General features: G+C 48.5%; 1 protein-coding gene across 3 annotated transcripts in view; it reads right to left on the reverse strand.

The window, feature by feature from the left end:
- LOC117585989 (putative mediator of RNA polymerase II transcription subunit 12) overlaps positions 1-264 on the reverse strand; it is a 33,242-nt gene extending 32,978 nt beyond the window's left edge. The window contains exon 1 of one of the 3 annotated variants that reach the window (XM_034275811.1): positions 22-253. In XM_034275811.1, the coding sequence (XP_034131702.1) occupies positions 22-45 (24 nt within the window). In that variant the 5' untranslated portion in view covers positions 46-253. Of the gene's footprint in view, positions 1-21 lie in introns of all 3 variants that reach the window. The other 2 variants (XM_034275813.1, XM_034275814.1) reach the window with 2 other exon arrangements.
- Positions 265-13,036: the final 12,772 nt, after the last annotated feature.

Consider the following 13,036-nt stretch of genomic DNA (forward strand, 5'->3'; position numbering starts at 1 on the left):
TAATCTATTTGATCTACTCACATTGGCCTCGGTCCACATCTTCATTGCTTTGAATGCTTCCAGCAGGAGGATTGCTGTTTGGAAGTAAGCTCTCTCTTCAGTTTGAACGATTTAAGCAATGGTTTAATGGTTTTGGCGCCTTTTTCTGTTACTGAATGGTGGCTCTAGCCCCAGCTCCACATGTTGCCAGAGTGGGAGGAGAGGCACTGAGTGTTTACAGAATTTATAGATATTAATTCAGTTTTTACACAAAACTAACACACACTTTTTCGGTTTGTTTTGGTTTTTCTTTGCTGGTGATTTTTCCGCTGCTTTCAGCTGTGGAAATTTACGTAGTTTTTGCTCGGGCTCTGTGGCTGTGGCCGCGCGCCGATGGCGTCGTCGTCGCTGGTATCTGGCGTCTTGTTGTGCGAAGTGCAGAGTTCGTACTGAATGGACGGGGCGCTTTTAGCCAGGCCAGCACACTGGCTGGTGAGGCAGCCCCCGGGCCAGGGTTGCCAGAGCTCGTCAGCCGAGTGGCGCAACTCGTTCGACTCCGACTTGTCGTCGCCGCCTGGCAACCCTGCCACATGCGCACATTCCTTGTTGTTGCTGCTGCTGCTGCCAACGCGCTCTGGGTTTTCCGTTTCGTATTTTCAGTTGCGCTGTGGAAAGCCGCCAGGCCAGAACATGCCAGGCAAAAGCCACAAAAACCCCAAACCCTATTTCAAGGGGGAGCCCACTCCCACTCTCCGTACAGCTCCTTGGGCAGGCACCCCTCCTACCACATCCTCCCTCTCAACGACAGTTGAACTATTTTAGTGCCTGACAAACAAAGGCAGCAGCAGCAGAAGCCCCAGCGCCCCATCGACTCCCAGTCCGAATCGGTGGGCCATTGTGGGGTTATGTCGTTGTTGCCATCGTTTGCTCGTTTCATGAAGTCGATAATTGCGATTGCCGCCTAACGGTCTCTAATCGATGGACAGTCTGTGTATCGATAAGTTTTGGTGGGATTACCTAGAGTAGCTTGGAGTTTTGAAATGGGATTCTCGTATGTACTGATATTTTAGGGAGAATCTTATGCTACCTAGATCGTAATATTATAGATTGATTACATAAAAATGGGTAAGATCGGGGGGAGAGTGAGGGTGATTATCGAATTTGTTTACAGCGAACATTTTAAGATTGCTATTTGGGATTACTCATCTAACTGAAAGTGTATAGTATGTGTAAGATCAATCGGTATAATATACGAGCTCTTCAATTTGTATTAAATACAAAAGCAGTTGCAAGACAATCAAAGATACGGCCAGGCAAGGGGTTGGCTGCTGAGATCATGAATTTTGGATTTTACTTTTATGCAACCTCTGGACTGCCAGATAAGGCTCACCCCCCCACCACACAGAGCTCCCTCGGCACACCTGATCTAAAGAATGCGAGCGCACTTATTAGCAGCAGCAGCAGCAGCAGCAGCAGTGGCAGTGGGAACAGCAGGGAACGTCAGGTGCTTCAATAGAACGGCATTCATCCGCTGCGACAGAGGCGACCACATAGCCGAACGACCTTTTGCTGACTGATAAAAGTGGGGGTGGCAGGTGGGTGGCGAGTGGAGTAGAGTTTGTGGCTGGCGTCGTCGGCTTAGGCATCCTCCATGTACACACACACACACACGCACACACACTGGCATACATAAAGCTTTACCCCACATGCCCTCCCCTGACCCCTTGGAATGACTGCTGATTGCTTTGCTTGCTTGATGGCATTGCACACACACTCAGCCCGAAGTCTATGTATGGATGTGTGTGTGTGTGTGTGTTTGTGTCTATGTACTGCCATAGAGATGGAGTAAGTGAGAGAGTGAGAGAGAGTGTGTTGGGTGGCTCTTTGTTTTGCACACGACTCCCACCTCCCCCACACTCTTACACACAGTCATAGTCCTCCACCCAGCCAAGCCGAACACCGAACACCGAATGCCGAAGTTGCACCGACGAGCTTCGTGTTTGAGTTGGGACTTGTTCGTTCATGTCGCTGTCGCTGTTGTTGTTGCTGTTGTCAGACATCAGCCAAGGCAACGGCACCGCGACTGCGATGGCCAAAAGCTAGAGTCCGACCCTGGCTCTGCCGCTCCCAATGCTACTTCAGCCTCTTCTGCTGTTGCTGTTGCTGCTGCTGCTGCTGCTGCGGCGGCGACTCTTGTTGGGGCAGAGGCAGACCTGGTCCAAAGCCCAGGCCAGGCCAGGCCAGGCCAAACAACCGTCGACGGATGACGACGTTTTCCGACTAACAACGGACGCGCATTTTCCACCATTTCGAGGCAAAGAGCGCATTGAAAATTGTGCGAAGCAGCGCAGCGTCGCAAAATGGTTGCATGGGGCCTCTGCCGGGGACGGGGAGGGGGCAGAGCATTGCTGCTGGGTTGAAGGAGGCTCTGTTAAAGCTCTAACGACGTTGTCCCGCTCTGTGGCGGCATTCATTGTTCGCCTTCGAGCGCCTTGCAGCACTGCAAAATGCCATTTTGTGTATACCCTACAAAGACAGAGGTATGCCCGGTGCTACATAGATGTTTGAGGGGATGGTACATCTACCTGTGTATGTACATATGAACATATTTACATAGTTATAGTTTTCGTGACCCTTTTTACTTTTACTTTTACTTTTTCATTGAAAATATCCAGCAAAATATTGCAATCTAGCAATCTGAAAATTGTTCCCTTAGGGAACCCTCCTCCAGGGTATCTAAAGCTTCGTTTCTCCCGAAACATCCTAACATCTCTCTGCTGACTTGTCTCTTTTGGTTGCGTATCCTTTTGAACGTGTGTGTGCGTGCTTGCTGCCTTGCTGATTTGTGCGCAAAACTTTTACAACATCGCGTAGATGCGGCAGAGCAGAGGAGCAGCAGCAGCAGCAGCAGCACCGAGCATCATCATATCATCCAAAGCAGCAGCAGCCCAAGCAGAATCAGTGGCAGCAACAACAACAACAACGATGTGGCATTCAGCCACATTAACGAGACTCGACTCGAGTCGGCAGCGACAGCGGCGTCACCGCCATCGCCATCGCCATCGCTGCCATGGCCTGGAGTAGTCGTCGTCGTAGCCCTCGTTATTGCCGCCGCTGCCGCCAGTTGGGGCTCTGCTTTGTCTACGGAAAGGTCGAAGACGGAGTCTGTGGTCTGTCTCCAGTCTCCAGTGCCGAGGGTGGGGGGCACCAGCATTGGTAGAACGCCAGTTGGGGGGTGGGGGTCGCCTTTGGCATTGTCGACAAAAATTTCAGTTCAAATGTGCATTGCCATTAGGGGGATAGAAAGGATAGAAGAGACTTAGAAAGCGAGAATCTGGAACTTATCCATCAATTTGGGGCAGACAAAGAGGCATTAGAAGGAGATTGAATCTGTTTGATCACAGGTGCTTTGGATACAATCTTTGATAGTAGATGGAATAGATTGGGATTTAGTTGGAAAAAGCCTAGCAAATCCCCTGATAGATCTCCAAATGAACCGAGGTGCGCTGCTGCATGGCGCAAAGACAATCACTTCGGCCCGCCCGGACCAGAACAAATGTTCCCTAGAGATATCTTTCACACTCTTCTCATCCATCACTACATCGTCTGGTATTTTTGGTATTAAAGTCAAACCTTGCACAATGAGAAATATTCAGGCTTTAATAATTTCTGTGCTTCTAATAAAATTCTCTTGATTGCCCGAAATGTTAATCATTTATTGATATTTCATTTCATGCCAAAGGCCTTTCTACGCGCTTCTCCTTGCCCGTCCTGCCTGCGACTCAAAGCCCATTCCCACCCACTCTTTCACTCTGGCTATCTATCCATCTATCTAGCTCTCTCGCTCTCTCGCTCTCTCTCTCTCTCTCTTTCTCTCTTGCAGTACGTCGGGGCATGGTATGAGTGCTCGCTTTGATGATTTTGTTTTCGAGGCTTATCCACCCGCCTCCCACAACACATTCACAGTGGATATTGCACCCGAATAAACCAAACTCCCGAGTCCCACAGTGGATGTTGATGATGATGCTAGAAGCATCAGCTTTTCTTCGGATTTTCTAGGGGGGATCTTGTGGTAAAAACTGCATCTTGGATTGAGAGGCAAGTCCCAGTCGTTAGTGAGAGAGTTTACTGTATATGCCATGTCTGACACACACAGGCACTCCCTCGCAGGCATATATACATATATACTCGCGCGTGTATGTTTGATATACTCTTTCGGATACATATGCATCTGCTACACACTCCCTGGTATACATATGTACACACATACATCTGTATGTATGTATGTACCTATAAGTAAGCAGCATATGAAGGCAAACAAAACTGAAAATGCGGTAAGGCAGTGGCGTTGGGGAAAATCACTAGGCGGAGGGGTTGCAGAGAATACTGCTGCATGCAGCAGCGCACATCGGTCGGTTTTGTGCTCCCAAGGCTATCAACCAAATATCTCTTCAGAGCATAACTCTGCACCTTAATAAGGTTAATAATTTATAATTCCATTAAGATTTCATTGTATTCGTATAGTTTTTAAGGAATTTGCTTGCTTGCCTATAAGATTTCAGGTTCTTGCTACATTCAGTATAACTTTCATCAGAGTTAAAATCTTTTTACCGGGATCGTGTAAAGATCTATTACGATCAATCAAGTGATTCTGGAACGACCTTAGAAGAATAAACTTTATTAGAAAATCAGAAAAATTATTGAAAAAGTTGTTGGCACCCCTTTGGGTATGGTAAGCTACGCCTCTGGCTGTTAGCGCTGCTGATGCTGCTGCTGTGATGCGTTGCCTGGGATTGTTGTTGTTGCTGGTCGTTGCTGGTCGTTGCTGTATTTTGCCGCACAGCAACAACAGTATTTTGTTCGTTAGATGAGTGCCACTGTGTGTGTGTATCTGTACCTCTGCTTCATGTTCGTGTGTCCGTGGATGTACATAAGTATTTGTATTTGTATCTGCGAGTGTGTGTTCATGTTGTGTGTGTGTGTGTGTGTGTGTATACACAGTCCTACATTTCCATCGATTTAATCTATCTGACTACGACATCAGCCAAACACACACAGCGAGCGAGAAAGGGACAGAGAGAAAGCGAGCGAGCGAGCGAGGAAGGAGGTAAAGGAGGCTGAAAACCCACCCAAAAGCGTCAGAGAGCGTGGCAGAGAGCGGGTTGGCCACTCCGTCAGTTGGTGGATTCGCCAGAGACCTGCGACTGGGAATGAGACATGGTACTGCCGACTGGAGGTCGGAATTGGGAGTTTTTTTGGGCATGGGGAATGGGTGCTGGTGGTGCTGCTTCTGCTGCCTGCCTGCCTTTTGGGTGGTTGCTACTTCATGGCGGCATGAGCAATGACATGATGCTATAGAGCACAGTGGGTCCGTGTAGGTCCTAGGGTTTGGGTATTTTTCGGGTAAATGAAAATGGGATGGGGTTCGTTCGCATTGCTTTTTATACCCAGTACTCGAAGAGTAAATAGGGTATGTTGTATTTGTGGGGAATAACGGTTGTATGTAACGCACAGAAGGAAACGTTTCCGACTCCATAAAGTGTATATATATTCTTGGTCAGCATCAATAGACGAGTCGATAGAGCCATGTCTGTCTGTCCGTCTGTCCGTCTTGTTTGTCGGCTAGTTCTCAGAGACTATAGGAGCTAGAGCCACCAAAATTTGCATCCAGACTGCTATATGCTCACACTGAAACCAGTGTATTTCAAAAATGAGCCACGTCCCCTCCCGCCTCCGCAAAAGGGCGAAAACCTCCCAAATCTACAGTTTTGAAGATACAAGAAAACTAAACGCCATTCCGTAGGAAATGGCCATATCTATCAGATCACCAAATTGGGATCCGATCGGATCATTATTATAGCCACAATGGAGAAATTAATTTCCAGTGGCTAAACCCACCCTGTCCCGCAGCTCTTGTTGTTCTTTTTACATTCTCTCATTCACACTCTTCTGCTTCACTCGGCCTCAGCCTCTGCCGTCCCTCTGCCGCTGCCGACTTTTAACCCACCCCGTCCCGCAGCTTATATTTGTTTATTTTGTGTGCGGGCGCTGCCTCTGCCTCTGCAGCGAGTCTGCAGTGTGTGGGTCTAGGGAAGGGGGGCGAGCTAAAGGAGCGTGCCGGGTGCTGAGTGCCGGGTATAAAAGTTGTGACGCGTAAGAAGCGTCTCACACGTCCCTTCTCGTTGGCTCTGGCTCTGGCTCCGGTTCTCGGGCTCGCTCCGGCTCTTGGTTTGCGATTGGGATAGCGCGCCGCTGCTGCCTGCATTTTGGGACCGTGTTGGTGCCGCATAAATTTAGCTCGTCTCGTTTCGTTTTCGAGTCTATGGGTGGCATTGTGTGTGCCCGACTGCGACTGCGACTACTACGAGGACGAGGACGAGGACGAGGACGACGTCAACGGCGCCACAATTGAACTGTCAGTAAGCCGAGTCGCTGGATGGTGGCAGGTTGAGGGGAAGAGATCTGCAGGAGGGGTAACCATAAAAGGGGGCCGGGCTGAGTGTAACGCATACCGCTGTTATACGTTGCACGATAGTGTTGGAAAATTACAAAGGATTTCCGCGCAGAAAACCAAATAAATTCATGATGAAACTTTAACGGATTTTCCGCTTTCTTCGTCGGTAAAGAGCTTCAACCAGTGTTGCCAGGCTGTGGCCTAAAGAGCAGGCTGCGACTTGCAACACTGGTCCTTGGCATGGGAACATTTCGATTTGTGAGACGGAAGGAATCAATGGAATTGTCTGATTTCTGGTTCACTAAATGGATTACACGTCATGCAGCAGCACTCATCAGTTGGTTTAGAATCATGTTCATATGCGAAAACTTTCATTTTATTCGAAGCTTTTACTAAAAAACAATCTAAACGAGTGCTAAATTTCATTCCACTTAGAAAAATGTTTAGGAAATACTTTAGCTAAGCTTAGAAATTTCCATTTTTCTTTTCTCGCTGTGTAGCCTTTTGCCATCGCTACAATGAAGCAACAAAGGGCGCCCCTGGCCCGCGACCAGAGGCGACGGACCTCCTGTTGTAGCTGGCTGCCACAGGGCTGCCAGTTGCCCCCTAAATCGAGAGCAGGAGGCGGCTGCTGGACAGCACAAAATCGAGAGCTAAGAGCAGACACAAAAGGGAGCAGCAGTCGAGAATTGGACACAGGCAGGGAGCTCGCCGAGTTCGAGAGTTGAAGATGGAGCCACATACGGAGTCACTGATTGCCAGAGCCAGCGAGCGTTGAGCTGGAAATGGGGGGTTGAGCAGGGGGCATCCCCAGACCCCAGACTGTGCATCGAGCTAAATAGAATGCCAGAAGCTGTGGATAGTTGTTGAATGGCCACAGGGAAGAGGAGGAATAGGAATAGGAATAGGAATAGGGATAAATGTAGGGATAGAAATGAGGGACAGACAGACTGCCCAGTGGAACGACGATGATGACTATGAGGATGAAACAATTTGGTAGCTGGATAGGATTTTCGGGCTAGTTGCATGTTACGTATACGCACTGTAGTCTCATGTGTCGCATTCTCTCTCTCTCTCTCTCTCTCTGTCTCTCTCTGTGTGATTGCAGACACAAATGCAAATACAGAGATACAGATACGCACACAGATGCACAGATATACTCATAAACATTGGAACATGGGCCACGTGCATATGAAATATTGACCGCTGCATAAGAGAATTCGGACATTAAGTTTGTGGCTTGGTTTTGGCTTTCAGCTTTCGGGTTTCGGGTTTTGGGTTTCGGGTTTGGGCCAAGTCTTGTGTGTTGGTAGCCGGGCTTGGGAACCGGATCAAAGACTAAAGTGAAGTGTGCGATGCCCTGGCAACCCTGGCTATTGTTTGCTTCTTAGCTCCTTTTGCATTGGCGTGGAAGAACAATGCCAGCCCAAAGATTGCCTCCAAGGAAAGAGCTTAGGCACTGCCGAATGCCTTTAAAGTTCTTCTGCACTTCTCGTTCCGTCAGGGGATTAAAGTTAATTTTGCCTTTTGCCTTCATTCCAGTTGAAATGTAATGTTCCTGCTGAATATTTCCAGGAATTACAAGGAGTAGTCCTTGTGCATTGCAACCAGGCATCAGAAGCCAGTGCACTGAAATCCTACAAGTATCCTTGAGATTTTGACAGTGTGAGAGCGAACACCTGTCTATAAATATATATTGTGAATTCGCTTGAAAAATAAACAATAAATATGCCAAATTGTGCAACACTAAAACGTTGAAGTGCTCAGTGTTGCCAGATCGCTTCTGCAGAACCCTACGCATATTTAACGGGAATAACTTTCCATTTGGATACGGAATTATATGAATTTCTGTGTTATTAGCTGTTTTGCTACTGGTTTCTCAAGTACTCAATAGACATTCCTGCCCCGTGCTCATCAAACCAAATTCATTCATAATTAGTCCAGTCAAAAGCACCGCAACAAGCAATCCATGCATGAGGGGGGTGCTTGCCCCCCTGCCTGCCACATCCATACCACATTCAGCACTCCATTGAGTGAATTTTCACGCCTAATTTCGAGAACCCAAAGGGATTCCTGATGCCTCTTGTTGTTGCTGTTGTTGCATGACCGCAGAAACTAAGACAAAACCTGATTTCATTTCTCACCTAAAAGGTGCCACAGAAGCGTGGCAAAGTGGGCGTTGAGTAAAGGGGATAGAAGGTATAGGTATAGGTATAGGTAAAGGTAGAGGCGGAGGTGGGATTTTGTGTTTTAGGGAGAACCACTTGTTACCTGTTTCCCGTTTTTGTTGCTTTATGGTAGCTTTTTTTTGTGTTTTGGTAAAAAGCCAAAGTCAAAGTGACCGAAAGAGCATTGAACGTAACACTTTCGCTGACTGCCGCCGCCTGCTGCCTGCCTCCTGATGACGTAGTCAATGTGGCAGCCACATTGACTACCAAGAAAAGAAGCTGGTGCCGAAGTTTTTAATACTCTTTTAAGATGGAATTTTGTTGGAAAAGATGTTCATATGCACTCATACATATGTACATACATATGTATATGTACGAACTTATGTACAAAGCAAGTAGTTACTGGCTCTAGAAAGCAGTACACAGAATGAATTGACTGTAAGTCAGCTATTTCTGAATGTTTGTATAGAAAGTGAAGAATCCATCACATGGGGCGAAATGCCTCCCAAAATCACAGAACCCACTCTACTCCACCAAAAAGAGTATAATGATAGATGGATGGATGAATGGTTGGATGGCTGGGCAGAGACGTAGAAGGAGCTTGGATGATGGACGCTGCTGTGTGGCGCTTGCTGCTTTTTGGTGGTTTTCGATGTTGACGGCTTTGAGTGGCAGGTTTTGGCGTTGGTCCGCTGTGCTCCACTGTGATCTTGCCCCTACCCTACTGCCACCACGTACCCCTTTTGCATACATTATACAGCCGAAGTGGCAGAGCAGAAGCAGCGCTGTAGCAGCAGCAGCAACAACAGCAACAATGCCCATAAATAAATAAATAAAAAGCGGCAGCACTCGAGAGGAGGTGGAGTAGTAGAAGGAGGCGGAGGAGAGCACAGAAGAGTGCCCGCCCCCCTCGCAACTGTAAATTGTTCAAGGTCGCCGCTCGTCTGCTGCTTCGCTGCTTTGCGAGCATGAAAAATGCAAAACAAACGCAGACTGAGGCAGCGCAGTTAGCGTAGAGCTTAGCAGCGCTGCTTTCAGCAGCAGAACGCTAGGCAGGGGGCAGTGGGCAGGGGGCAGGGGGCGGTGGCGTACGTCCGTCTGCTGCAGCGACAACAAAAGTCTGTCATAATTCACATGCGAGAAATGGTCTCCCCGCCGCACTCCTGGTATAGCAGCATCTCAGCCTAGCCACTCACCAGCAGACAGACTGAGAGAGAGAGAGAGAGAGGTTTTAGTTTAGAAGCAGCGTCAAAACAGCTGGAAAAATGTATTAAAAGCAAACGCACGAAGCAGCAGCAGCACTAGAACCACCAGACGACGACGCACCCGCACCCGCACACTCCCTCACACTCAAATACATACGAACGGGGTGCATTGGCTTGGGATCTCACACATGTGTGTGTGTGTGTTTTGGGAGAGTCTGAATTCTGCATGTAAAACCATAAATTGAAAATACGCCATGGCATTGCCTGCTCCTCCGATGCTTGTGCCTTTTGCCTTTGATGCTGACGTCAACGTCGCTGCTGACTGCAGTCGCTGCTGCCTTCTGTTTACTGCTTGCTTAAGTCCATTCACTGCACTGCTTGATATTCTCAGCTGCACTGCACTTCCCTCTGCCAACTGCGCTGTCCGCGCTGCGCTGCGTCTCTGCCAGCGTGCTGCAGTTTGCAACAAAGCGAAGGGGTTTGTGCAGGGGTGGAGGAGCTGGCAAAGTTTTTCACTTTTCACGGCGGCTCCGCATGTATAAAAAAAGAAATAATAAAAACCAAAATTGCTGCCTGCCAAGAAGTTGCAGCAGCGTCAGAAGCAGAAACTTTCGCTTGGCAGCGGCAGAGGCACAGGCAGCGCTGATTAAAGCGCCGCAAGGAGTCGAGTCGAGCCGTTTCCTCGCCTGTCTGCAGTCTCTCTGTGGCATCCCATTGTTGTCCTCCACTGGCACTGCTGCTGTTGCTGCTGTTGCTGCTGCCCCCGCTGCGGTTTGCCAGACGCCAAACAGGACAGTGGGGTGGTATGGGTATTCCGACACCTAGCAGCCTCGTGGCATGCCTCTCCTACACTTCATACATTTGCATAACTCCTCGACGCACTTTGACATGTGTGGCAGGCGAGTGGGCGAATGGAGTACGGCTGAGAGGTGTGGCTGAAGGCTGCAGGCGGGGAAGCGTCGTGGGGCAGCGTTGAAGTGTTTTGGCTTATAGTATGAATGAACACACACACATCCATTGTCTCCATGTGTGGGGGTGCATCTGCTTGTTTCTGTGGATGTTTGTTCATGTTTGTTTGTCCATGTTTGTGTCTATGTATTTGGGTCACATGCAACGCACGCACTGGGGGCCACAGACACAGACACAGACACACAGCCTCCAAAAAGGTAGGAAGGAGGCACAGGCAGAGGCGGAGGCAGAGGCGGGCCTCCAAAACAACGGCCAAAGCAGTGCAAAAGGATAATAGATGGCAGGAGGCAAGAGGCAGGACCAGGCTCAACCAAATTGCACAGCAGCCTGTGGTTTCCCAGGCTGACCTTTCGCACCAGGGAGAGTGAGAAAGAGAGGTAGTGAGAGTGAGAAAGAGAAGATGATAGCGAGCAGGGGGGAAGGCTGAGTAGCAGTAGTTAGTGGAAAGATTAAGGAGTGCGTGAATTGCAGTGAAGGATCGGAATAGAGTGGTATGAGGCGTGTCGTGGAGGCGAATGAAGATTCAGTTGCACGGAGTATCGGGTGGGGGGCATGGTCCAGGTGTCAACACGCCACCACATGTCGCATTAGCCACCATGCCACCACATCACCTGCTGCGCTGTGCTGTGTGCTTCCAAAAAACTTTTAGCAGGTCAAGTCGCTGTTTTCGGGACAGCCAAACCAATTAGTGGGTCATGTTACCGAATGTTCCCCCCACAACTGGCCAATAAATATTCATTCGCGATGGTGCGACTCATATACGAGAAAATATATTCTTTCAGAAGGGTTTAGATATCCATGCTGACTGATTGAGGGGTAAAAGTCGTGTTGATGATGGTAATTATGGGATGCATTAGGCAGAGAATGGAATAATATTGGGAAGGGAGAATCGGAGAAGTCGAAGAACTTAGGGACACTCCAATAATGTTTCCCAGTTATAATACTTTTCTGTGTTGCCCTACAACTTCAAAAGTATCCCTTACTTCTCTCTCCGTTCTCTATTTCTAATTGCTTAACAACAATTATTATCCCAGAATCGATCAATCTTTTGCACTGCAATAACTTTAACAATCTGTTCCTAAACATTTCGCAGGTTTACGCATTTCAAATGCTTTCAAAAATGTTGCAAGCTCATGTCGCAATCATCACAGACTCGCACCTCGGCAGGGGAGGGTTTTGGCAACAACTGCCCTTGTCAGCGGGGTGCACCACTCAAATGATACTTATCAATCGCTATCGTGATCCTGGGGCACATGGCACACAGCCCACAGCTGTTGTCAAAATGTAGTTGAGTGGCAAATATGACAAATTCCAGATCCCTGGGGGATCTGTGGGTTGAGTGGCAGGAACATTCCGAATGGTTGATCATTTGCATCATTAAATGTTTCAATTGCCTCTGCCATAAACCCTTCCAAGATCACCCAAAGACCTCCCTCCACCCGTAGCCATTTCCTCTAATCATTCTGCATGATAATATTCCATCATTCCGCTAGATTTCCCCATACGATGGTTCCTATCCGCTGCGTGGATCCCACGCAGGTCCAAGCAGCTTTAATGCAAGAAATTTAATAAACATTTCTAGTGGAATAAATATTTTTCGGGGTTCTCTGCTGTCTCTCTGTTGCTACCAGCAAAAACCCAACTCCCAATGCTCATTCTCATTCCTCCTGCCGCTCCTGCTCCTGCTCAAGCTCCTTCCTTGCTACATCCATCCAACCCAACATCAATTCCTTCTTCTACTTCATGCCCCATCCACCAGAAGTTTTGCTAGAAGCTTCAGAGATGCTGCCTTGCCCTGGCTGCTTCTAATGCTGTTTGTATAAAAACAAGGGGGAGCCAGGACATGGGGCAGGCAGTAGGATAGAGCAGCAGCAGCAGCAGCATTACGACAATAGCAGCAACAACGTACATTCTTGGCGTGTTAGACTTTTCCACAACAACAACAAAAACAAGAGGAGCAAGAAAATTCACTGGGAAATGAAACGAACGAACGATGTCCTCCGAAAGCTCTGGCGTGGCTCTGGCTCTTGGTCCTGGTTCAGCTTCGTTCTATCTCTGCGCATCTCTGTAATCATCATCAACACCAAGGCAAGGCAAGGCACAGGGCAGAGTCAGAGGCAACGTCGTGGCAACGGCAAGGCAGTCAGGCAGCCATCCTGTCCTCGTGCGCAATATCCTTGTCGTCCTTTCACACAGAGAACGAGCACGGAGAGAGAGAGAGAGACACACACACACACAGGGGGGGGGGGGGAGACAGGGGA

The sequence above is a fragment of the Drosophila guanche genome, unplaced genomic scaffold (assembly GCF_900245975.1).
Source record: "Drosophila guanche unplaced genomic scaffold, DGUA_6, whole genome shotgun sequence".
Classification (NCBI taxonomy): domain Eukaryota; kingdom Metazoa; phylum Arthropoda; class Insecta; order Diptera; family Drosophilidae; genus Drosophila; species Drosophila guanche.